Source organism: Dipodomys merriami, unplaced genomic scaffold, assembly GCF_024711535.1.
Source record: "Dipodomys merriami isolate MVZ:Mamm:240054 unplaced genomic scaffold, mDipMer1.0.p SCAF_2, whole genome shotgun sequence".
NCBI classification, from domain to species: Eukaryota; Metazoa; Chordata; class Mammalia; order Rodentia; family Heteromyidae; genus Dipodomys; species Dipodomys merriami.
This window is the reverse complement of record NW_027203381.1, coordinates 48,943,959-48,970,867: the sequence shown is the minus strand read 5'-3', so window position 1 is coordinate 48,970,867 and position 26,909 is coordinate 48,943,959. Positions and strand designations below refer to the sequence as shown.

Sequence of the window (26,909 nt, the reverse complement as noted above, 5' to 3'; positions counted from 1 at the left end):
TAGCTGACTCTCTGGGATGCATGCATTTGTGTGGCACCTGATCATTGCTGATCATTGCTCCAGTGTCAGAAGATCTCCAATACTCACAGAGCTTCACTAGCCACGACTGGATACAACATGGCCTGAATGAGGGGCCCCTGGAAAAGGAGCTGTGTACAGCCTGAGCTATGGTTCTGACCCAGGATTGGGAAACAACTGTGGAAAAGGAGAAAGGGCACAGAAAACTGATACAAGGATGGGGGCCCTCCTGGCACTCTACAAAGTTGGCACATAGTGGCTTCTCTTTTTATTAACCCTCCTTTTCAGGGTCACAGCATCTGGTATTTTTGAGACACTTCCTCATTTAGCAGCTCACTGGTTCTGGAAGTCACCTCCCCCTACATGATGAGGCAGGCAGTATTGCGACCCTTATACCTCACAGCCTCACAGACAAGAAAGTAGAAGCCGTGAGACTTGCCTGAAAACCCACATTGGTGATTTTCTACAATACCCCTGCTAAAATTAGCTTGGTGCAATAGCCTTAATTAGAGGCTGGGAAATGGACCTTCCTGAGGTTCTCTGTCCAGCCTTTTGAGTTTGTAACTGCCCCCATATCCAGCATTCTCAGGGGATGACCCTGCACACAGTACAAGCTAACAAAAGTATTTCCTGGGAAAGTTCCAGTAAGTCATATGGGTTAACTCACTAAATCCATGGGAAAAATAAATGAATGTCCCAAACATTTGGCTATTCTGTTTTGCTTCTGATATAAAAGAGAGGAACATCTGACTTGCTGTTTTGAAACATCACATACTGAAGTGGGTATGATGTCACATTGCCTAACTTTGTGTCTAACAATGTTGTTCAGGAAATGTTAAATGTAAGATGGCAGATGCTCAAACTGGGTGTTCTCACCAGGTGACCTTTCCAGTTCCTGACCTGCCTATGGTGGCACCCTACACCCCTCTAATGGGCATGCTAAGCCTGCCTGCTTCCCACAAGGCTACACAAGTGTGTGCTTGGCTCTTTGGTGTGGGGAGCATCTCCTGCCACACCTCTTTAGTACACAGAGTGGTACCACATTTATTTTCCTCTGGGGTATGGACCTGTCTGCCACCTTCTCAGGTGACTCTGGCCGCTCAGTTAGCATGAAGATGACAGGACAGGACTGTACATGGTGTTTCCTAATACTTTTTAGCTTTTGTTTAAGCTTTCAGAAAATGATTTTCATGTCCTTGTGTGCACAAAGGTACAGACATAATGCACTCTCTTACCAAGGCCAGGGGAAATGCCACAAATCAGACCCATTTGGTCTCTTGTGGGAGGAGCAACGGCTCCACAGTAGCTAATGTTATAATGGCGTCGGTTTCTACTTCACCAGCAACACACCACATGAACCTGGGGCGACATTTCTTCATTACACAGACCAGCTTTTTTGCCTGGTGATCTGTTTGCTTCCAGCTGTTATACCTCTCTCTCAGCTCTGCCCTGGGGGAGTTACTCCCATGTCTCAGTATTAAGAGAGGAGGTTCTTCTGTGTCTGGGAAGACATGCCCTTTTCTAATAGAGAATGTGCCACTGTAAAAATGCTAATACCCTGAGTGCCAGGCAGGGATCCAGCCAGGGCCTGCTGCTGGGGCAGACCTTTCTGTTCTGTGTGGGGTGCCTTGTTTCAAAGCTCCCTTCTTACAGAACCACAGATAGTTTCAGCAATGAAGGCGGCTGCAGTTGTGTGTACAAGTTGTTACTATGGTAACAGAGCTGACCGAGGATGCCACAAGTGGGTTAGAAAACATCCTTGATTCTACCAATAGGCCAAAACAAGTGTTGCCAGAGACCATGGGGCAAGTCATATGAGACACAGGCAATGAAGAATAGAAGAAAAGGAAAGTTTCTTCTAGACCAACAAAGATTCTGCCTTCTCTGCTGTAGGGCAGGAAGCCATTGGACACTTGCAAGTCAATCCAGCCTGTCTGCTCACCCCTCCAGGCACCTCTGTGACCTGGGTGTCCAGTTCTGGGGGGTGAAGAAAGGGAGGATGTTGCTGTGAGCTATCCCTCCCATTTGACAAGGAGAGTTGCGGGTCACCCATACGCACCCATGTACATATCCTGCTTGTCATTACCTGCAATGGATTCTGACTCCAGGTTAAGTTCTACCTGGTTCCAGGTCTTCCTTCTACGTTGCCTAAGGACCTTGTCCCGTGGGAAACATCACACAGCCAGACACACAGAAAATGGGTAGAAAGAGGTGGAACAGCAAGGTAGGTACTGGTGACGGGCCTTCAGCTAGCACACTCACCTCTAGCAGGTTGAAGCCGCTCTGGCCTCCAGGCCGGTGGTTCCCAACATCCCCGTCAGCCCGGCGGTGCAGCTCTCGTGCGGCAGCTCGGAGGCGCAGGCCATCTCTCTCGTCCCCGCGCTCCTGAGAGAGCGACCACTCCAGCTGATCTCTCAGTTTCCACTGTTAGGTGCACGGGAGGGATTTGTTTGTGTTTTTAGATTTCAATTTTTAAACAAGAAACAGAGGACAAGCAGATAAAGGGCAGGGAGGTGGATAAAGCAAACAAAAACAGGTAAGGCAGACAATGAAAAAACTACCAGACAAAATCATGAACAGGAAAACCAGCATAAACACAGTGGCAAAGGAAAATGAGAAGTAAAATGAAGATGGAATGAAGTATCTAGAAATTGAGAAGAGAAGGGGGTGGGGAATGCAAACACTAGTAATGGATGAAGCGCGTGCAATGGAGACACAGAATCACAGACGACTCAATGGAGAGCACACTAGCCATGAGGGACACAGAGAACAGGCTCTGCCTTCCTTACTTGTGGGTTGAGCAGCACAAGGCACAGTCCAGAGTGGCAGCTGGGCCATGCACCCAGGGTGATGCCTGGGAAAGCGGTCCTTGTGAGCCCCTCCATGCCTTGCCCTCAGCAGCACAGGAGGGCAGCAGGGGTGAGCCGGCAGTGGGAATTTCCATCAAAAACAACCTTCTCTCAGAATGGGGGCGCCTCTCCCCAAGCCTGGCTTATCTTCCAGTGGGAGTGAGTGGGCCTGGGTCACCTAAGGCCTCTCAGAACTGCACTGTGTCCCTCTGGGGAGAAACCCATGCAGGGATTCAGATGCTTACGAGCGAGTCTGCTAACCATCCTGACTGTGGCAGGAGTTGGTATCTGTCTTAAACTCATTACTTCTTCATCGAGGTGGCTGGTTGTTTGAGAAAGGAGCAGGGACAGGCTGTGTTGGTCTCTAGAGCCCCCACTAGGTTTAGCCTTGTCATGAGGGGGGGGGCCTCTGAGCCACCAGCAGCCGCGAAGTTAAAAATCAAAAGAAGAAACGGAGGAAGAAACAAGGAAATAAAGAGAACTTAAAAAAAAAAAACAAAACAAAACAACCCAACCAAGAGAAAGGATTTGGTTGGTGCTGGAGGCTTTAGTACAAATGCAGGTCTGAAATCATAACCAAGCAGCCGTGAGCAATGCGAGCCCCAGAGCAAAAATGCCAGCCAGGAGGAGGAAGAGCAAGACGGAGCAGGGAGGCAAAGCCAGAAGCCCCCTTACCTGCAAGTCTGGGCCCAGCTCCTTCCCTAGGTTCCCGATGGGGGAGTCCCGGGACACAGAGGTCACCGTGGAGAGGAAGCTCGATGACTCCGTGAGGTGGGACAAAGGTGACAGCCCATCCCCAATCCGGGTCACCTGTTCCAGGAAGGCCTGCAGCTCTTTCCTGAAAGCTTTCATCTTTACACTGATGGTCCCCAGCAGGTGGGGTTCATTCTGGCCCCTTTCACCCTCACCCTGGATCCCAGTCAAGGCCAGGCTGCCGCCCTGCAGCCCTGAGTCATGGATGAAGTCATCTGTGTCCATGATGAGGCGCTCCACAGTCCTCTCCAGTCGCTGGGCCTCCTGCTTTAAGGTCACCAAGCATTCGGTGTCCTCTCGGGCTCTCAGAAGCTCTACTGGACACTGCTCGCTTGCCTCTGAAGGCTTGCCACTCCCAAAGCCTGATGTTTTCTCAAACATGTCCTCCGAGTCACTTTCCCCACCCACTGGCCCTTCCCGTTTGGGCTGGGGCAGGCGGCCTTCTTCCCCATCACTCTCTTTCTTCCCTGTGTCACTGTCGGCATCACTGTCCCTAGGGCTTGGGGCACGCAGCCCCAGGTGGGCAGCCAGGTCGCAGCGCTGGACATTGGACAACAGCACTCGGTTCTCATACTGGAGCTTCATGACCTTCCCACTCAGCTCACTGATCTGCAGCCTGGCAGACTTTAGTTCCTCCTGCAGTGGCACCCCAGTTCCAGGGCCCTTACCTGTGCTGTCTCCAAGCCATCCTGGCTCCTGGCGAGGTTCAAACTTGAACTTGCTCAGCTCATTGGTCAACTGCCGGTTGTGGTCTTCGATCTCAGATATGGACCTCCTCAGCAGCTCCGCCTCCTCTTCCACAAACTGCAAGTGTCGGCGGAGCTCCGCAGAGGACTCCAGAGAGTCCCCAAAGGGTGAGGTAGGAATGCTTGGCACGTGGTCCCGGCCTGTTCCTTCACGCTCATGCTGAATCCGCATGTCCTCCATCTCTGCTTTGAGGCCTCGGTTCTCCACCTCTAACTCCACAATCTTCCTGCCCAAGATGTTGGCTTCCTCCTCTACCAGCTTCAGCCGTAGCTTTAGCTCTGCCTCCCTGGTACTGGGAGGTCCCCCAGCTTCCCCTGTGGGGAGGGGGCTCTCCACATCACCATAGAGTGACTTGTACTTCTGCAGCTCCTGCTCCAACTCGTCCTTCTCCCTCCCCAGCTTGGCCATCTTTTTGCGCATCAGGGAGGCTTCCTCTTTGGCAAATTGCAGCTGGCACTTCAAATCGGCACTGTCTTCCTGCCAGGAAAGAACAGCCCGGGAGAAGGGTTATTTGAAAATACCAAATGTTCGTGTTTTTGATGATTCCCCTCGCACCTCGCCCCCAAAACACACACATAAACACAAAACACCAATTTCTCTGCCGGTGCTGTCAAGTTACGTGGAGAAGGGAGCCAGGACAAAGCATCAGGGAGCCCAGAATCTTCATGGATGAGACCTAGGAAAGGCCCATGGTTTGTTTGCTTTTTACAGGAGACAAGAAACTGAAGGATTAGTTTTGGTAAAAAGCATGCACAAGAAAATCACCATACAAGTCATGAATGCAAGAGAAAATGAAATGAAACCAACAACCATCAGTAATATGGTGACTCTATGTGACCAGCGAGTTTTATCACCAACACTTTGAAAGACACCAGAACCTGTCATTGAAACCTGGTATGGGGTTCAGGGTCTGCATTTTTCCTCCCCTCTCATTCTAAGTGGCTGGTAATCTACAAGGTTCCACCAGGATGAGGAATCAAGTACCTCCCAATCCGAGCCTAGCTTTCCACCAATTGGCAATGGACCTCTCCCTTGCCATCTCCCCTTTCTCAAACTACCAGAAGAATGATATAAAGACAGGACAATGAGGTGATGAGCACAAGGGGTCTTTGGAAGTGGAAGTGCTAGGTCAGTATCAAGTGCTTATGACTAACACATGTTGGCCACCACAAACCAAAAAAACCAGGCTATGGCCAAGCTTGTTCTGCAAGAGCCACTTGACCTTTGGTCCCACCCTGTTCCCTTTAGTTGCTATGATACTACAGTAGGAAGTTAACTCAGTCAAGTGTTTGAAAACCTGAGTAATTCTCAGCAGAATACCAAAGGGAAATACCAGAGATTTCTGGAGAGTTCCCAAAGGCTTTTCAGGACTAGAGATGTAACTGAAGTGGTAAAGCAACCAGGTACCAAAGCAAAGTTCTGCCACTAATGGCCTACAATGCCAAATAGCCTGCATTGGCTGGTTGGAGGCACTTTCTAGACCAAGTAGAAAGTCAACTCTGCCTTTCTAATCAGAGTCTCCATGCTTTGAAACAATATGAATTCTATCCTGGCCTTACAAAGTTGTTTTATTATTCGTATTCAGTGAATGGGAGCAATGACCAATTTCATCTTTGATTGGTTAACAGAAGTTTCAAAGGGCAATGGGAGGAGTGGGGCAATGACACTAGTAAAGGCTTCTGTATCCCATGGATAAAGTGTTAATTATAGCTTTGAGATTCACCACACCGTGGGCCAGGCTGCTTAACCACCCTTGAGAACAAATCCATTGTCTGGGGCGAAACTATTAATTCTGACAAAGGATCACTTTTGTTCAAAAGATCTGGTAGAGTCAGCATAACTTTAATGCTCAGAGAACCCACCTCACTCTACCATATTCTGGCAGCATATAAACCATAAAACAGACACTAACCTAACTTTACTTTTCTCCCTACCTTGGCCTCTCTTCTCTCCCATAAAGCCATGGGAGGAGAAATGAATTCCCACTGTCCTCTGAGAGGAAGAGGACAAAACCAGTCCTGTTGGGTTTGGGGTCCAATATGCTATTCATAGCCCTACCTTTGTCCCCAAACACTATCCAAGGACTTAGGTGAAATGATACTGTCTCCCAAAGCAGGATCCTCCCTGAACCACAATGTCATTATGAGGTCATTAAAATAATACCTACAAGCTGAGCAATGGTGGCTCATGCCTGTAATCCTAGCTACTCAGGAGGCTGAGATCTGAGGATCACAGTTCAAAGCCAGCCTGGGCAAGAAAGTCCATGAGACTCTTATCTACGTATCTACAATAAACCACCAGAAAACCCAACAGTGGCACTGTGGCTCAAGAGATAGAGTGCTAGCTTTGAGCTGAAGAGCTCAGGGACAGCATTCAAGCCCTACAACCAACAACAACAACAAAAGAAATGCACAAAGTGGGTTGTAACTGGCAAATCATCTTACCCTAGTGCCCTAAATCTAACTTGCTACTTTGTCTGAATTAAAATTATGAATGTAGCTAGTAGCCCTGTTTCCTTCCCCTGCTTAGTCCTTTCCCCATTTGACAGGGGAGTAATCTATAAATAACCTTTAAGTTATAAGAACTTATCACATTAGCAATGTGGTTAGGTGTTGGTTAGAGAGACATAAAAAGGGTTATTGTCCTACTCATAACCACTGAGAAAAATGAGTTATCATTGATACAACAGTAATAACTTATTTTTAAGTAGAGCCTACACAGGCCTTAAAGAAAATACACTGTTTATCCTAGTACAACAGAAAGCATACTTGCTCATTCGTCTATTCATTCATTCAGTAAATATCGAGTACCAACTCTGTAGCAGAAATTGGCATTATTTTTAAACAACCCCAGTGTCTTAGAACTTTCTAAAGTAGCACAATTAAAAGCACCTTTTGACGGATGTGTAATAAATAAAAAAAAAAAAGGGCTTTAAAGGAAGGTAAAAGACTCATCAATGGAGAAAGATTGTAGATAACTTAAGTGAATTCTTGGGGGAATTAAATGTGAGGAAGACAGAGGAGACTCCTCAACCCAGCCTTATCCAGATAGCCAGCATTTGGCCCTGTACCAAAATTGCCTAAAGGATCCCATTTCCACCTCTGAAGCAGATAAATCTGGGCAGTAGATATCACTGAAGAGAACTTGGTCCAGCAATTGGGACACTGGGCTCCGTCCTCTGGCCACCTCCAGCCTGAGACTCCAAACTAGGCCATAGAAAGGGATGGACAGTGACGGATGAGAGGCCTTGATGTGTTAGAAGTGAAAGGGGTCTACACAGCTCACAAAGTCTCTGGATCAGAAACTCTCAGACAGCTCTTCTAAGAGCTTCTCCCTTCCCCCAAAGCAAAATAAAGAATTGGGGGGGAAGGAGGGCCTCTGAAAAGGACAGTAAAATATTGTGGAAGTTCTAAGTATATATCTACACTCCTTTATGCCAGTAGAAAATCACACAGAGCCCTCCAATAACCATGGCTTTCTGAAAACCTTGAACCTTTTACTCTTTCCATCTATCCACTACCCCCCCCCCCCACAAGCCTACTACGGCTAACACCATTTTCTCCCTATCTCCTGGAGCCTAAACCAGGTTAGTTAAAGTGGCACTCCATGACAGGCCCTAGTGACCATCCGATCTGCAGATTACCTGAGGAATGACAAAATGTCCACAAAGTCTTCTTGTTCCCTAAAGAAAGAAACTATAGAAACAGTAGGAGCCTGACATATGGGAAAGCATGCTGTCATTTCAACTCAACACTCATGCACTACAAAGCTGCCACCAAGCCTGAAGCAGAGTCAGATAGAACGACAACCTTGGAGCCAAAGGAGTGGGTGGTAAATGAAGGAGTCAGATTCCTTCCCTGAGGCCACTGCACTGGCATGGGGCCCACTTCCCAGGGAAGCCTGTGTGTGAGAGAGCATATCCTAATCCTGGGAGGAAACTGAGCAGGGTAGCCATTATTATCAGAAGGATAATCCTAGCCTTGGCTCAACTATTAGGAGCCAAGACTGTAGGGGAGGCCTCTAGACTGTACCCTAAGATTAAGAGTACCAAGCTCTGATTCCAAGAGCCCAGAGGATAGCTCCCAGAATGCAGTATGAAAGCACAAGACCAAGTCTAACTTTCCACATGAAACTATTCCCTCTGAGTGCAGAGAAGGCAAGCATGGCACAGGTTCAAACACACAGAGATCAGCACCGTCACCACCAGCTGGAAAGGCCTTGACAAGCAACAGAAATATACTGCCATAATTTAGTATATATTCTCTGGCTTGCAAGTCTGCCATCTAGCCAGCACTCCAGCGGCTGACTGCCCGCATGCCTACCTTGCGCCGAGGCGCCAGCTTCCTTTGGGTTTTGGTGGCCGACCTGCAGTTCCCGAGGTGCTCCATTCCACCATTCTGCTGGACAGAAACTCTTTTCTCAATTACCCCACCGGCAGAGCAGGGCAACCCACACATCCCCACCCAGGGAGCAGCAGCTGCTATGGTTATCCTGTTTTACCCACGGGTGAATGCTGTTCCTCTCATCATAGGTAAAGAAGAGAAAAGCTTTTTGCTGGCCAACAGCCAGAAAGATGGAAACAAATTCTAAGCTCAGGAAGGGGAGGAGCCCAGCAATGAGATGCCTTGAATTTCCCTGTGATAAATGGACTTCAGAATGAGATTTAGAAGGCTAAGGGTGAAAGAAAATAGTTAATCCTTGGCATTCCTGTTGCTCAGGAGACTGGACCCTTCTCCATGAGTCTGGAGAACATAGGAACCAGAGGGAATCAGGAAAGGAGGAATTTTCAGGGTAGTGCTACACTGAAGCCTTTGGGCCTTCCTCAAAACTTTGACTTATTGTATTTCTCCAATTACTACTTGCTCTTAAGTATTTGGTGAGCTGATAGCCCAATGCAACCTTTGTTCTATCCAGAACCTAATACTAGCAGCAATAGAGAAGAAAGGAATCCAGTAAAACAACTTTCAGAAGAGCTAAGAAAGCTTTGAAGAACACATTATCATGTACATAGGGAGGGCTAACTGAGCCTTTACCAATTATTCAGCTTAAATATTTACTTTCCATTTGGAAATTAAATTTTCTTTCCATATTCTTCAGCTATACATTTAAAACACATACACTCTCAAAACAATGGCTAATGAATGACCAAACTGTCTAGTAGCTGAATTACTTTACTGTATGAATGACTCTGAAGGCCAAAACATTTCTACCAATATGGCCAGCTCCTGGGATTACACCTAGTTATATTTTCACACAAAGCAAGTTTCTTCTCTTTCCTAAAAAGCTGTCAACGCATGAGAGAAATTAACGGAAGAAGCTGTAGTTTCAGAAATAAAATGTTCACCTATGGAAGTTTTGTATAAATACAGATGTTTTGGCAGGTAATGTTTCTTTGACTGTTTAAAGACAATTCAAAGCAAGGTAAGCTTCCTCTTTCCGAGACAAAACATTTTGAATGAAGGCCTCAGCTTACCTGGTTAAAGGTTTTCTTCTCTTTGAACATTTCCCGGCTGCTTCTTCTCTTTAGGGAACTCTGGAACAGAGCCAAGTGACATTCCGTTATTAAAGAATGACACAGGACACCTGGCAATGTGTCTCACCCTATGAGTGGGACATGCACGCACAGAAGCTGTTTTCCTTTATTATTGAGAAACAATTTAGACTCAACATTTAAATGCATTTGTGGGGTCTTTGAGCACTAAGACACTTTATACTCTAATTATCATATTAGGGGATGGAGTCCTCAATGATTCAATTTAGTGAAAAAGAAAGATGGCTTGAATAATTTATAATAATGAAGAAAAGGCAAAAAGAGGCCAAAGATAGGAGAGATATGGAATTTCTGGAACTGGCTTATTTCCTGATTATGATTTGTTTGGTTTCCTATCAAAATTAATTGGTGTTTCCTGAGTGGCTAGATAAAAAAAAAATGGTAGAAAGGCCAGGTGCTAGTGGCTCACACCTGTAATTCTAGCTACTCAGGAGGCTGAGATCTGAGGATCGCGCTTTGAAGCCAGCACAGGCAGGAGACTCTTATCTCTAATTAATCACAGAAAAAGCTAAAAGTGGAGACATGGCTCAAGTGGTATAGTGCTAGCTTTGAGCACAAAAGCTTAGGGACAGCATCCAGGCCCAGAGTTCAAACCCCAGGACCAGAAAAAAAAAAGTGGTAGAAATAGGTAAGTCAATGGCTCTTGTTCATGAAGAAAAAATTAAAAAAAAAACTATCTAGTTACAATTTTTTAGGGGTAGGGAGTACTACACTTATTTTTTAAATTTTTTTAGATAAGTCTCATGAACATTTGTCCAAGTTGGTTTGGAACAACCCTTCAGATCTCTACCTCCCTAGTATTTAGGATTATAGGATTATATACCAGCCCAGATTAGGTTTTAAACTTCTTGCTAAAAAGCTACTACAATTCATGATCAAAACAGCATCTTATAGGTGTCAGTAATTTATTCCAATGTGGTACCTGCCTAGTTTCCCACACAACCATCTCTCAGTACCAAGAGTCTTCCCTCCCCCACCAGGATACCAAAATCCTCCAGTGCTTGTTTCTTACATAAAAGTATGCCATATTTGCATAGAACCCCCAAAAATCCTCCATGCATTTTTAAGTCATTCTGAGATTACTTATAATACCTAATAGGATGCAAGACTGTGTAAATAGCTGTTATACTATGTTGTTTAGGTAATAACTACAAGAAAAACAAAGCCTGCACATGTTCAGCACAGACAAAAGATTTTTCAGATATTTTGAGTCATGGTTGGTTGAATTCTTGGATGAAGAAGTATAATTGCCCAGTAAAAGAACTGTGGCCAGGAACTCTTAGTGAGTGACATTACAGGTGCACCTTTACCCTCCAGGGAGGAAATGGAATCAACTGAAACATAGGTATGAGTCACAGGACTACAGGATGTTAAAAACTAACTAGCAGGAGCCAGAATTGATCCTGCTAAGAAAGAGTACAAAGACAAACAGAAAGACCTGCAAGAAGAGGTGCATCCTGGAGAAACATGAAGAGATGTGTAGCCTCCCTTGAAGAAAATGGGAGTGAACAGTACCAGGGCAAGTAAAGCTCTGGTAGCCAGCAAATAGATCCTGGTCAGTCTGGCACAAAGAGTCTCAGTAACCCCTCCTTCAACTCTGCAAGCGGGACTCTGTACTGGACTTCTCTGGCTTTGCCTCTGTGCAGCTTCTCAGCATCACGACAGTTTAGAGAGGAGGTACCTATGCAAGTTACATCCAGGGAGAACTCAAGTCCATTGACTCTGTGCTAGTCAAAGCATCTCCCTCACAGAATGCCAAGCCTTGCTATTCACTGGGGAAATTTTTTTTTTTTTTTTTTGGGTCCCGTCATGAGGCCTGAACTCTGGGCCTGGGCACTGTCCCTCAGCTCTTCAGCTCAAGGCTAGTGCTCTACCTCTTGAGCCACAGCATCACTTCCGGCTTTTTTCTTTTTGCTTATGTGGTGCTGAGGAATTGAACCCAGGGCCTCAGGCATGCAAGGCAAGCGCTCTACCACTGAGCCACCTTCCCAGCCCATCACTGGGGAAATTTTAAGATAGGAAACAATTATAATTCTAGCTTCCCATTAGCCTCTAAGAGGTTGGAGACCTCTTATATAAAAGAACCCAGGTATTTTGAAAGAAAGCCCTAGGGAAAAATGGGAGGAAGAGGTTACAAAGACAGCCTGGGGTGCTGGTAAGTCAGGAGTATAGTCAGTTATAGGCTCCAGACTTAACTGGGGTGGGGATGGTAGGGGTTGGTGTGGTGTTGGTGGTGAAGGAGCTACTTCTATATGCCAGCTGCAGGAATGGCTTTATTTCTTTTTGTTTTTGGAAACACAGAGTCAACCGACAGCCACTCTTCTGCAACAGGCAGCTAAGCCTTTCTTAAGAATCATCTGAGATTTTCCCTTTCATAATAAGTAGGTTTTCCAAGAGCTTCACCTTCTCCCTGAAGCTAAGTTGCTTTCCTTTGAATAAGCAGGGTGAGAGAGCTGTTTCTGATGATTTACTACAAGGAAGAGTTACAAAACGGTTGAGGGGGCGAGGGAAGAAGGGAGGGAAAAGCAGGAAGAGAAAGCGGAAGAGAAGAGGAAAGAAGGAAGGAAGGAAGGAAGGAAGGAAGGAAGGAGGGTGAGAGGGACTGTTCCTCAGGCTTTAAGTAAGCCTTTTAAATCGGAGCCTGTGGTAACAATCATGACCATCAATGAGCTACTCTGAATTTCAACACACTCTCCTGATAAAACAGAACACAGACCTTCTACACACTGGAAGAAAACTAAAGCCACAAACTCAAAATGAAAGCTAGCAGTGGACACAAAAGGTTCTTAATGACCATGCAGAATCACAAGTTGCTGCACTGGACCCTGGAGGCAGGATCACATTCACAGAGAGGCCTCCAGCAGGAAGGGAAAGCCAGAAGGCAGGGAACTATGGGTGAATTTTTCCAGCCTCTCTCCTGTTCCTTTTCAGATGGGCAGCATAACTCTGAGTCTTGTGATCTTGCTATAGCAAACCACAGAGTAGACAGGGTTAATATAAGACAGGCATCACAGCACCCACTCACAATGGCAAATGAGAGGAAAGCACTGCAGTGATCATCAAAGTTCAACAGAAATTTGCAGGACTCGTGAAGGAAACCATAAAACGTTGATGACTGATGCAAAGAATGCTGATGCTGCCTGATGGGAAGCCCTTTCATTATAAAGACACATTTCTCCCAAACCATTTCATGAGGACTATGTTACTAACCAAATTCTTCCCTTACATGTAATATATATGCATAGAACATGTACCTAATAGGTTTGTACACATATGTAACAGTGTGTACTTTTCATGTGTTTCTGAGGATAGTCAAAGTCTCACTGAACTTGATTAAAAAAAAAACTTTCATCTGGAAAAGGGGAAGTGGCATGTTGTCCTAAAGAGAAAACAAGCTCAAGCCTGTTTTATAACCAGTATTTCATTAGAACACAGCCTCGCTGTCTACAGCTGCTTTGCAGTCAAGGGCAGAACTGAGCACTAGTGTAAACCACTATGGCCTGAATAACCTCAAATATTTGTACCTGGCTCTTTGCAGAAAGGCTTTGCTGACTCTGATGGGGGTGTATATGAGAGAGAATAGCCAAGAAATACTTGGAAAGGAAAAATAATAATAGTAGGCTTGTGCTGTTAAATACAGAAATACAACACAATAGTTTTGTATTGGAACAAGGATACACAGATTAATGGAACAAAACAGAAAGCTCAGAAATAGCTTTGGGAGTATATGTGATTTTAATCATCCATGTAGGTAGCCTTTTAAATCAGTGAAGAAAGAATCTGCCACCCTGGCATGTGTGTGTAGAACAACTATATAAATATTCTGAGAATAACAAAAAAGAACTGAGATCTATACAACACAGAAAAATAAATCCTACACATGGCTGGTAGCTCACACTTATAATTCTAGTGACTAAAAAGGCTGAGAGATCTGAGGATAAAGGCTCAAGGCCAGCCAAGGCAGAAAAAGTCCGAAGACTCAATCTCTGATTAACCAGGATAAAATTTTTAAAACTAGATCAGAGCATGGCTCAAGCTATAGAATATCAGTCATAGAAAAAGCCCTGAGCTCAAACTCCATTATCAGTACACACAGAAGGTAGGAAAGAAGGGAGGAAAGAAGGAAGGAAAGAAGGAAGGAAGGGAGGAAGGAAGGAAGGAAGGAAGGGAGGAAGGAAGGAAGAAAGAAAGGAAGGAAGGAAGGAAGGAAGGAAGGGAGGGAGGGAGGGAGGGAGGGAAGAAAAAAGGGAGGGAGGGAAGGAGAATTAAAATTTGAGATGGCCAGGTGGCTAGCCTTGAGCAGAAAAAGCTCAGGGACAGTGCCCAGGCCCTGAGCTCAAACCCCCAAATCTTAATAAAAATTAAGGTTTTCAGCAGACCTGGAATTTAAAATGCATTGACCCTGAAATGTTAGTGGGAAAACACCAACATCATTGCTTATCAGATAAAACTTACATTATATATATATATATATATATATATATGTATATATGTATATATGTATATATATAAATGTACATATGTAAGCAAACTCATGATAAAAACTATTTTTATCATAAATGTTATTTTAAGAGAAAAAGTGAAATGTTTATCTTTGTGTGATGTGTCTTGACCTTGTCCTTAAGCTACGTGTGGCAGTTTTGGAAAGAAATATATTTCACAATTATATACAGTCCTCACTGTAAGGAAAGAAAAAATCTCAGGGACAGCACCAGGCCTGAGTTCAAGCCCCACACACCAGCCAAAAAAATCAATCAACAATCAATCAATAAATATTGAGGTGCAAAATGTTATAAAGTAACTAAGAAAAAAGAAAAAAGATATTTGTTCTTGAGAAAATACCATTATATATCAGAAACAGAAATATTCAGGGAAGAGCTGGCACTGGTGGCTCATGCTGGTAATCTTAACTACTCAAGAGACTAAGATATGAGGATCTTGGTTCAAATCCAGCCCAGGCAGGAAAGTCCATGATTAATCACCAGAAAATGAAAAGTGGTATGAGTGCTATCCTTGAGCAAAAAAAACGCAGGAACAGTGCCCAGGCTTTGAGTTCAAGCCCCACAACTGACTAAAAAAAAAAAAGAAAGAAAGAAATATTCAGGGAAAGGACTAAATAGATTCCTAAAATATTTTTTCTTTTTTATATACTAAAGGAAACCAATGAGATTAAAGGGGACATGGGATATATTGTATGCAAGTGTGGAAATGTCATAATAAAACAACCCTTGTAAAACTAATGCATCTAAAAAAATAAAGAAATTAGGAAGAAAGTCAGGAAGTTAAACTTTTTATATTTTAAAAATACCAGAGAAAAGAGCCTGGATTGCAGTAGCAATTCAACTTCTTGGATCTCTTCCACAAACTGATACTGTTTTTATGTGTCTGGTTTTCCAGGTAAAACTATATATATGGTTGGTTAAAAAGACCAGTGAATTCCCTGAGGGCTGAGAAAGCTGGCCCAGTACTCCACTGTGCTGTATGGCTCAGGATCTCGGGTATATGTTCTCCTGGCCTAGAGCCAAGCAGTGATGAATGCCCATCTCTGTGCTCCCACCTGCCACAAATCTAATACAGTGCAAAGTACTGGGGGCCAGAGGTCCCTGGAGAAGGACAATTGGTATGAGCCTGACTGGTACCCAGTTTATTTTTGTGGCTAACTCTGTGATCCAGTATAGTTTTCTCCAAAAAGGGAAGGAAAGAGTAAATGTAGATAATCAAGTAACTGGACCCCACAACAGGAGACTTGCCTGTGGATTGATTCTGTACTTTGCTTTTAATCTGGACAAAAGCCAGCAAAATCTACTCTCTATCTTCCGATTGAAAAGAAAAAAAGAGTAAGTTTGTGAATCTAAATTGAATCCATTAGTAAGGCCAATGCATTTGCTGAGTATTGAATATGAATAAATAAAATATGAAAGGCTATTATTTGGACTCTCGTGTCAATTCTTAATTCTGCCTTTTGTATGTCAACTTCTTCCAAGTGACTTCAGAAAACTGACAAGATCTCAATTGCTCAAATGTCTCTGAGATAGACCTGAGGCTTAAAATTTATAGTGGAAGAAAATGCACATAAAAATCAGGACACTGAAAGTACCAGTGAGTAGGGGAACAGAGGAACAGGCAAAGGCTGCTGATTTCCAGTTTCCAAACTTCTTACAGTCTCTCATGATTTACAAAAGGCACTGGGGTTTAGGGCATGATTTATAGTACATACAGGAATAAAACCAGATTGAGAAAAGGAAGATGATATGTCTTTTTTCTCCTTTTAAGGATAAGGTCACCCGAACTCTTGTTACACATCTTAAAGTTCTCATTCAGTGCTAGGAGAGTGAAGGATGGTGAGGATAGATTTCCCTGTGCTGGAAATGTGAGGATATCCTAGGATAGATGACATCCTCCTTTCCTCCTCTTTCACCCTCTCTTTAAGAGCTCCAGGACCCTTTCTTTCAGCTCCTTCAAGAGAACAATGCTATTACCAATCACCATTTGCTGGGCACTGGCTCAGGCCATGCATGATACTCAACTCTTTCCACAACTGTTAGGGATTGTTTACATGGCCATGGCTCACATGCTGAAGCTCTAATATCCAGCATGTGGTGTTAGGAGAGGAAGCCTTGGAGAGGTAATTAGGTCTGAATGAGGTAGGTCCTGATGAGACCTTCCTCATAAGGAGAGGAAGGGAGACACTAAAGCTTCCTAAAGGATTCAGAGCCAGAGCTTGAGTCAGCAAGCCAAGGAGGGTCTTCCTGAGTCTCCCACCAGGCTGCCACGCTGACCTTAGATTCTATAGCCTCCAGAATGGTTAAAAGTAAGTGTTGTCAGCCTGTGGCATTTTGTTAAAGTAGCCTGGACTAAGACAGTATCTCATCTAATTTAAGTTTATATTATCATTGATTAACAGACAAGTTATCCATCAGTGATGTCAAAAGGTACCCCAACTGGACTCCAAACTGAGGCCACGTCCAAGCCTGTGCTTTGTCTTCAGATTCACAGAGCAAACTTCCAGAACTCACAAAGCCCAACCTCCCAAATTTGTATTGTTTTTGTTTCTTCACAGTTTCTGATCCCCTAATTGCTAACTTTTCTCATTAAAAATACACACACACACACACACACACACACACACACACACACACACACACACACACACACAACTCTGTCTACCTTTCTTTAGCAAAAGAGCTGAAAGAACTATTATAGGAAAAGTTGCCAATTACCATGCTCACAAGGCCCCTCCTGCATGGCTATGAAATGGCATTTCCAGCACTTGGGGTAATTTCTGAAAAGATCTGAGTTGTAGGCAGTAGAAGTCCTTATTTGGAAAAGACAGAAAACTATTGAGACACTTTGGCTGAAGAAAAGTATAACAAAAACAAGTCAGCATAGACCTCTGGGCTCCAGTGACAAAACCTGAGGAAAAAGACCTTCAAGGTCATAGCCTATCTATTACCACATATCCCTGGCCTCCAAGTCCCACTGGGCTGAACAGAGACGCCCCACCACAAACATACAAATTCCGAACCTAAATTTCCAATGTCACTGAAAACAGTGAACATATTATCACATAGCTATTAAAAATATGATTGCTACACCGGGCACTGGTGGCTGTCTGTAATCCTAGGTACTCAGGAGGCTGAGATCTGAGGATCACCATTCAAACCCAGCCAGGCAGGAATGTCCGTGAGACTCTTCTCTCCAATTAACCACCAGAAAACCAGAAGTGGTGCAGTGGCTCAAGTGGTAGAGTGCTAGCCTTGAGCTGAAGAGCTGAGGGGCATCACCCAGGCCCAGAGTTCAAAGTTCCATAATGGACAAATATATATATATATATATATATATATATATATATATATGCTAAATGTTGAAAAATGGGAAATATTCATTAAAAAGTCAATTTTTAAAATGTAGGATGAAAACATATACTTAACAAAATTTTATGGACATGTTTAGAAATGTTATCAATAGGGTTGGGAAGGTGGCTCAGTGGTAGAGTGTTTGCCTTGCATGTATGAGGCCCTGGGTTCGAATTTTCAGCACCACATAAGCAGAAAAAGCTGGAAGTGGTGTTGTGGTTCAAGTGGTAGAGCGCTAGCCTAGAGCTGAAGAGCTGAGGGACAGTGCCCAGGCCCAGAGTTCAGGCCCCACGACCGGCAAAAAGAAAGAAAGAAAGAAAGAAAGAAAGAAAGAAAGAAAGAAAGAAAGAAAGAAAGAAAGAAAGAAAGAAAGAAAGAAAGAAAGAAAGAAAGAAAGAAAGAAAGAAAGAAAGAAAGAAAGGAAGGAAGGAAGAAAGGAAGGAAGAAAGAAAGGAAGGAAGGAAGGAAGGAAGGAAGGAAGGAAGGAAGGAAGGAAGGAAGGAAGGAAGGAAGGAAGGAAGGAAGGTAGGAAGGAAGGAAGGAAGGAAGGAAGGGAAATTTTATCAATAAGTAATATAGTAAAAATTTATTGGTGCTTCTTGAGAGCAGTTAAATCTAATAAAGTTACCATAAAAATCTTAAGCCACAACTGCATTTCACCCACACAGTCTACAGAGCATCAGAGCTAGCAACAAAGCACACCATGTGTAGGAATCAAGGTTTTGTGGCTGACTGGGAGCCTCATCTCACTTTACAATCCAGACAGAGGACAGGAGGATGGTACCAAATACTGAATATCACTAGCCTAAGGTCAAAATTCAAATTCAAATTTACAGTATCTACTATGAATTTATCACTCTTGCACCATTGTAAAGTTGACAAATTTTAAGTCAAAGGATACTAAGTTAGGGACCATCTATACTATTCCTTGAATCAGAAAAGATGTTACTTTTTTGAGGATGGTGGAATTGATCTATAAAGCAAACAGCGACATCAAAACTAAGCTTTTGTCCTGCCTTACCTAGCAGTGATAGGCAAAACTGAACCCTTACTGTTCACACTACTCAGAAATAAACAGGAAATTAAACCCAAGGATTAACTGCCAAGCAGGCTTAGTTCTTCCTGCTGGGGATCCTCACCTACATCTTTGCACAGAACACAAAGTAGGGCCTAATAGACATTTGGGGATAGCGTATGGAATTCTAAAACTCTAATTGCCTTTCCTGGTTAAAGGCTCTCTACCTCAAGAGGCCCTCCCATTAGGTGAGCCCTAATATTCCCTCTGACTTACTGACCCACATCTGCCCAAGATCCTTATTATCCTGCGCTACTGCTTAGTTCTATGAATCATCCACCAAACTGCTTGGAAATATCAAACAAGTCTCTAGCTAGAATTATGCATAAAAACCATTTCCATCCCTTGGGCAAATCTTCAGCAATTCTCATCCTAAGCAGTGGCTACTTAGATCCCCCTCTCTCAGCGTCTGCCAGGGCTCATTCATGTGATTTAAATCATGCTTTCATGATTCTTATAGAATAACAGCTCTCTCGCTCACTGGCTTGCTCTCTCTTTCTCTCTTCTCCATTAGCCTCCACATGTCCTGGGAATTGTTGATGTTTTTATTTAAGCAGGAGCAGTAATGGAGCTGCCAGGAAGGGCCTGGATGCTACTGGCTCTCACAGTGTGAGATGCCCTCTCTCTGTGCTCAGATACTGCTCTGATGTAGATGAAAGGGCTAGCCAACTATGGCCTTCTAGCTGGATGGGTAAGTGAGGGCTACAAATACATATGCTTCCATTATAAGGTATCTTGGGAGCAGAAGAACATCATGCAAGAACAATGCATGCCCTGGGGCACAGACCAGCAGAGGGAAGGGCTACCCTGGCTGGTGGTGCCAGGCCTCAGCTGCGTCCTTCCCAGGCCTTGCTAAAGGAAAACAGCTAAGGCAGGGCTGTGGTCAGCAGCAGGCCTTCTGCAAAATATCACAAACAACCCTAGTGTCATGTGGCAAAAATCAAGTAAGGCAGTTCCATTCTCTCCAGTGCTGTCTTCTATGAAGGAGCTAAAACCCTGAACACCCCAAACTCTAACTATATCTGCTCTGGTGATGATTAAGAGATAGGACTTAAAAGCACAATCAGTCGCGAGACCAGGTTTTTTCATGCACCCAACTGTTACAGCAGATAACCACGAGTCAAGCTACCACCATCTGCAAGTGCCCACTGAGGGACCCCAAGGCTGAAGCCTCTGATGCAGACAGTGACCTGAGGACAGAGGCTGAGGAGCACCCTTCCACCAGCCTGGCAAAGGGAAGGTCCAATTGTCGGTGCCTTGTTGAGGAAAGAGCAAGGCCTGCTCAGAAGACTGAAACCATATGGACAGGGATTGGTGGTGGCTCTGTCTGGCACCAATCCACATGCACTACTGATGAAATGCAAGGCTGGCATGCCCTGGAGCTACATGCACCTTGCTCCTGTATGGAATCTTGCATGCTTCCAAAACCACATCAGTCCAGTTTTCTGTCTTCTGAATGACATTTAATTGCTAAGTGGCTCCTCATATGAAATTCTGGTCTAAGTCCAGGTATTCGGGATCTTCATCTGCAAGCCATGAAGTCCTGGAAGGTGTCGGGGAGGTGAGAAATGGCAACAGTACGCATTATCTAGTCTCTAGGCAGCAGTTTATTAGAGTGGCTCCTCGTGAGCCATATGTGAATGTGAAACTAAGCTGGATTCTGATGGTTCTAGAGTTGACTCTTAACCTGAAAACTCACCCTTCTCCTTTCTCTGATGTAGCTGATATGTATTGGAATTGGCTGCACACCATTGATAGACCTGCTTGCCTCCCTCTGAGCCAAGGACAAAAGCACGTCCTGTGTGTGTGTGTGTGTGTGTGTGTGTGTGTGTATGTGTCTGTGTCTGTGTCTGTGTCCCGTGTGTGTGTGTGTGTGTGTGTGTGTGTGTGTGTGTGTGTGTGTGTGTGTGTGTGTGTGTGTGTGTGTGTTTTAGTCCTGGGGCTTTAACTCAGGGCCTCAGCATTGTTCCTGGGTATGTTTTTGTTGTTGTTTTGTTTTGTTTTGCTCAAGGCTAGTGCTGTACCATTTGAGCCACAGCTCTACTTTTAGCTTTCTTTTCTTTAATTTGATAATTAATTGGAAATAAGCAGCCCTGCCTAGGCAGGTTTTGAACCATGATTCTCTGATCTCAGCCTCCTGAGTAGTTTACAGGCGTGAGCCACCGGCACCTGCCTAGGTCCTTCTAATATTCAAAATCACTCCCACCCAAAACGAGAGTGAGGCTTCCCCTAGTGGGGTGCTGGAGAGTACCCAAAGGTAAACAATTTCCCATTTGTACTTGCCACACTGTGGTCATTCAATTCCCCTGAGACAGACAGTGGCCATCTCAGTCCTTTCTTCATTAATATAGAAGGAAACTAGTAAGGGTTGTATGGGAAGAAGCAACCGTTTACTTTTTTAGGGCTTTCTGCTTGTCCAAGGCATAGCCGCCTTTGAAGCACACATAGCTACCAACTTGTCACCAAGGAGGCTTTGCTTTACTGATCAACCATCTGTTCATTCAGCCACTTCTCTCTGCTTGAGAAAGCCCACTAGTCTGATGTATCTTTGCTACAGTCTCATCCTCTTTACCTTTCTCCAGCCTTCACCCCTTGCACCAGTGACCAGAGACAGTCTGAATCATTGGTCCAGCCCATGCAGCCTCTGGGTCAGCCTTACCCTACACACCTGTCTGGCCAACTACAATGTCCAGTAGGGTTGTGGACATGTGGGGTTCAGAAAAGACAGTCCTTGAGATTTAGTTGTGCATAGCCTGGGAAAATGCCCAGAGAAAAGTTTTTTCAAACACAGTGCATTGCATGTAGATTCACATTCTCTACCTACAACTCAAGCTTCCCCCACTGCAGAGCCACTGTTTGCCCTTACCTCCTCTCTCAGGCATTTTACTTCTCTTTTTATTGCCTAGAGTAATGGCAGCACTTGTGATCTCCCAGAGATGAATGTGTAATTTTAACTGGTTTCTGAAAGCCTCCATAGTAGGCCTTAGAAAAACTTTTAAAATTCAAATTATAGTTTTGGCTTGCATTGGATGACAAACCTCATTCCAAAATTGGGCCAAAACCTCCACTGAGTTCTCTTTTTTCCAGCAGGCATGTGGAAAGGGAAGGTGGGTTAAGAACATAGGCTTTGGGCTGAAGCATGTATAGCTCAGTGGTAAAGTATTTGCCTATCATGTACAGAGACTCCATTCCCAGCTCCTCACACAACACAGAAACACAAACTTCATGTCCAACTCTGGGTATAACACTTGCCTGTGGTCTTGGGTCCCAACACTGGAATTCTTAATTTATTACCAGGAATAATGATGCCTAACTTGTATAAATGGTTTCTATTAGGACTAAATGAAGTAACATGTTTAATCAGTGAAAACCCTAAAAAGCAAGCATTCACTTGCAAAGCAGTTGTGGTTCTTTTCTTGATTACATCCCCAAGTATTACTTTTAATAAATGATATAAAAATAAAGAGCTTTCTTCCCTCTCTCTCAAAAAAAAAAAAAAGAACAGTGTTTAGGGGGAAAAAAGTCTTTTCACACAGGAAATGTGTGCTGGGAATTGTGTATTTTCTGTACATTTTCTTCTGCAAATAGAACAGAATTTAGGTGATGTAAAACCCTGTATCTAATGGGATATTACTTGTTTGCCATGAAAATGTCTTACTATTATTGCCTATTAATGATTCATAGGAGAAATTTTAACTGAACAACAAAATGCTCTCCCACAATAAGAAGGCATTATTTCTATTATCCAGGGAGATGAGTAGGTCAGATTTCCATGAGACAAGTATGCCAAGGGCCAAAGGCAGAAAAGGCCTCACATACAATTTATAGGATGAGTCAGACCAGTAGGAGAAAAATGATGACAGATGCTCTTTCCCCTTCGATAATTTCCCCTTTGAGAATAAGATCCTAATTATCAAAGGACTCTCCTCCTCTTTGTGATCGATGAGGTTTTCCTTCAACATTTTAAAATAAAATGAATAATAGGGCTAAGAGAGACTGGCTAATCTGAAGGATAAATAAAAACACTAATCAGAGAAAAGGGAAATAAAGACTTTAGGCTAGGTATGAGGGTCATCCATGTAATTCTAGCACTAGGGAGGCTGAGACAGGAGAATTGTGAGTTCAGAGTCAGTGTAGTGAATATACATTGTGAGTGAAAGACACAGTCTCTCACTGGACTTCCCCAAGGTGACTTAAACTACGTAACAACTCATTTTGCTTAAAATATTACTTACACTTTTAAAACATGGTTGCTTTCCTTGCTGCCCATACATGTCCTATGCCATGAAGTATTTGCAAGCAGTAGTTGGTATTCCTTATGGAGACTCCTTATGGAGTCCTGCCAGTAGCTTGTTTTCATGATAGCATGTAGCTACTGCTTATCCATGTGCCCTCGAAAGATATCCACTGATTATGAGAGACTCAAATAGACACGAGCACACTACTGTTCATAACTTATTCACAGCAGCCAAAGTGTTAGAACAGTTCAAAAGTCTACCAATGAATGGATAAACCTAATGGATGGATGGATAACCCTAATGAAATTCTGCTATGTGAATTAAATTGGAAACTATGCTAGGTGAAATAAACCAGACAGAACACAAATTCTGCATGATTTCACCTCTATGGGACACCTGGAAAGTACAAATTCAGATGGAAAAAAAAAAAAACAAAAAACAGAGGTGACTGGCAGGTAGGGATGGGCAGGTAGAATGTGGGTTAATATTTAATGGGTACAAAGTTTGGAATGATGACAATGTTCTTAAAATACTGGTAATGTCACCAAACATGGTGAATGTACTTAGTCACTGAATTCTAGGCTTAAAAAGGGCTAAGATGGTAACTTTTATGTTCTGTATATTTACCACTTTAATAAAGAACACTAACTACCTCCATAATGATCTATTTTAAGACGTTTAAAAAGTCCCCTATACAGAACTGTACACATGGATCTCTATAGCTTATATTCTGGACAACACCAACTGTGATTTGATGCACATTCTCTGTGCAGTGCTATATGTTCTCCTTTCTTGCCTTTTATGGCCAAGAAGCTAAGGTTAGCCAGTACTGTTTTTAATCTGCAAACTGCACATTCAGGCAGACTCAAACTGTTTAGAAATGTTTTGAAGGCAGCTTTTAAACAGACTAAAGCTTTAAGAAGTTTTGTCTTGAACACCCTTCTTAAAAAAATACATAGTGCACATTTAAAAATTTTTATCTCCTTACACCTCTAAAGGTGGGTGTAAGGAGATAAAATACCTCTATTAGTATTTCAAGTCCATCTATTTTTATCATTAAAAAGTAAATAATTTCTCATCCCTTATTTATAAAAAATACTTCTAAAATTTATTGGAAAATACTAGGAGTGACTTTAATTCATCCTAGAGTTAAAAAAACAACAACCTCATAAGCCAAGATCAGAGAAACAAACAGTGCATGTTTTCTCTGATATGCAGATGTTAGATTTAAAATGCAATGAGATATGACAAAGTAAACAGGACTCAAGTTACCCATACACAGTGAAACCAAAAGAGGATAGTCTCAGGAGAAAAGCACCAAATTGTAATATCCAAGCGCCTCTTCATTTGTATATAAAATAATATGCATACTGAAAAGAACCCCCAAGGTAAGAAAACAAAGGGCCTCCTCTTAATTTGTCCTATCATTTTTAGATGACTCTGTCTTCTTTACCTCATAGATGGTGTATACATGTGCACATCTGAGGGAAGATGGGAGGAGGGCGCAGAATCAGTGGAAAGTAGGTGAAAATATACGGCAGAGGGGCCCATCAGCTACACTAGACGTTGATGATGGGAGGGAAGGGATAAAAGAGAAAGTGGGAACAGCTGATACTAAGCAAAAGGAAAGAAATGTATATATCACCCTATTTGGAAGAAATAGTTGTACTGTTAAAATTCATAGAGTTCATAGCTTTGTAGATTAAGATAATGATGATTATCATTGTGAAGGTTAAAATGTGTTTGTGACTTTAGCTAAGTATAACTGTGCCATAGTATTGTGAAATTTATGTAGTTTTGTAATTTCAATACAGAAATATTTGGAGAAAAAAAAAAAAAGCTCTCCTGTTGGGTATCAGTGGCTCAAGCCTATAATCCTAGCTACCCAGGAGGCTGAGATCAGGATGGCAGTTCAAAGCCAGCCTGGGCAGGAAAGTCTATGAATCTCTGACCTCCAATTAACCACCAAGCAACTGGAAGAGGCACTGTGGCTGGAAGTGGTAGAGCACTAGCCTTGAGTGAAAGAGCTCAGGGACAGCATCCAGGACCCATGACTGACAAAACTAAACTAAACTAATAATAAAAAGCTCTCTTGGGCTGGGAAGGTGGCTCAGTGGTAGAGCGCTTGCTTTGCATGCATGAGGCCCTGGGTTCAATTCCTCAGCACCACATAAGCAGGAAAAAAAAGGTGGAAGTGGCGCTGTGGCTCAAGTGGTAGAGCGCTAGCCTTGAGGTGAAGAGCTGAGGGACAGCGCCCAGGCCCAGAGTTCAGGCCCACAACCGGACCCCCCCCCAAAAAAAAAGCTCTCTTGCTAAAAACAGTCACTGTAAGCTGGATGCTAGTGGTATGCACTTGTAATCCTAGCTATTCAGGAGGCTAATATCTAAGAAACATGGTTCAAAGCCAGCCTGGGAAGGAAAGTTGTCAAGACTCTTACCTCCAATTAAACACCAAAAAAGCTGAAAGAGTATTCACTAGTCACTCACTATATTGAAAATGAGCTATACAACTTGTGGGTAAGGAAGGGAGGGAAAATCTGGGGGAAAGTGAGGGAAGGGGTGACATTTATCAAAAAGAAATGTACTCATTATCTGACTTATATAATTGTAACCCTTCTGTATATCGCCCTTACAATAACAATAAAAATTTTAAAAACCTCAAATCTCTGAAGTTTTGTATTTGCAGGATCTTCTCTGTAAAGTCTCACATATATTGCTTTACCCCACAAACACATTCTATACTGCTTCTTTTGGAAACAGGAAGAAAAAAAATGAGAAGGAATAAAGAAAGCAAGAATGAAACAAAGCAAGAAAGGAAAAATTCTAAACAACTGCAAAATTCTAAAGTTCCAGGTATATATAGCTCCAGTTAACCATCCCTGAGCCGCTGTATTAACTGAGGAGCCAGAAGATCTACATAAAGTACGGCAGGTAAGCCAGCAAACATGCTGCTTACATTCTGTGTCTAATAATTATTCCATTATAGCCAGACACGAAAGTCAAGGACTCCCATCCTAATCTACCTCTTGAGGAGAGTTTTACTTCTTTCCTTTCATAAGTGAAAAAATAGGATCTAAGCCATGTCTTCCTAGCCTACTCTCAGCCCAGGGAGCTCAGAGGGAACCAAGTTGGCTACACAGAAGTGCTACTTACTACCAAGCTGATAGACATGTTGGGGAAGTTCAAGTCCCCAAAGAGTGTGGTAAGAAATAATACTGCCATCTTGAAATGGGGCTAAGCATTTCTCATATAAGCAGAGGTGCTTAATATAATCTATTTTACATAGAAGAAACAGACTCCACACTGTAGGTATGCAATCCTGGATCCATTCACAGCATGAGCCAGAGGGGAACAACTCCACCCTTCAGGACACAAAGCCCCTGGGGAAACCTATTCCCAGACCATGCAACCTCCTTCTAAACCAGCAAGATGTGCCAGTCTTCTGTGCTACCTTCTTCAAACTTTAGGATCCTGGCAATTCAGGTCTAGTGTGTTCTAGGCTACTGGGAGAAGCAGACAATCTATAAAAGCTACATGGCTATTGTACTTGCTAGAAATTTCTGTCAATCACACACTCCTATAAAAACCCCAGACTTAGAAGAACAACTCCTTCCTAATGAGATTCTCATTATAGCATTCTGCTTCTGAACTGTGCTTTCTTTCCATAAGGTTGTTTTTATGTTGCTGATGACAAATGAGAAGCTCTTCCAACTGCCCTTTTAGAAGGGTCTCTGAGTTACTTGGAGGGAAGTGGTCTTCCAATGAATTAAGAATGAAGAGAATGCCTCAAGTGTATATATTCCTAGATGTATGAAAGAATTT

At 43.3% G+C, this 26,909-nt stretch overlaps 1 protein-coding gene across 11 annotated transcripts in view; it reads right to left on the bottom strand.

Annotated features, from left to right (window-relative positions):
• The window catches only part of Mtcl1 (microtubule crosslinking factor 1), a 132,754-nt gene that overhangs the window by 51,753 nt on the left and 54,092 nt on the right, over positions 1–26,909 (bottom strand). For 5 of the 11 annotated variants that reach the window (XM_070029580.1, XM_070029581.1, XM_070029571.1 and 2 more), the window contains 3 exons: positions 9,841–9,900; positions 3,543–4,844; positions 2,281–2,442 (listed from right to left, as the gene is read on the bottom strand). In XM_070029580.1, the coding sequence (XP_069885681.1) occupies positions 2,281–2,442; positions 3,543–4,844; positions 9,841–9,900 (1,524 nt within the window). Of the gene's footprint in view, positions 1–2,280; positions 2,443–3,542; positions 4,845–8,689; positions 8,768–9,840; positions 9,901–26,909 lie in introns of all 11 variants that reach the window. The other 6 variants (XM_070029576.1, XM_070029569.1, XM_070029575.1 and 3 more) reach the window with 2 other exon arrangements.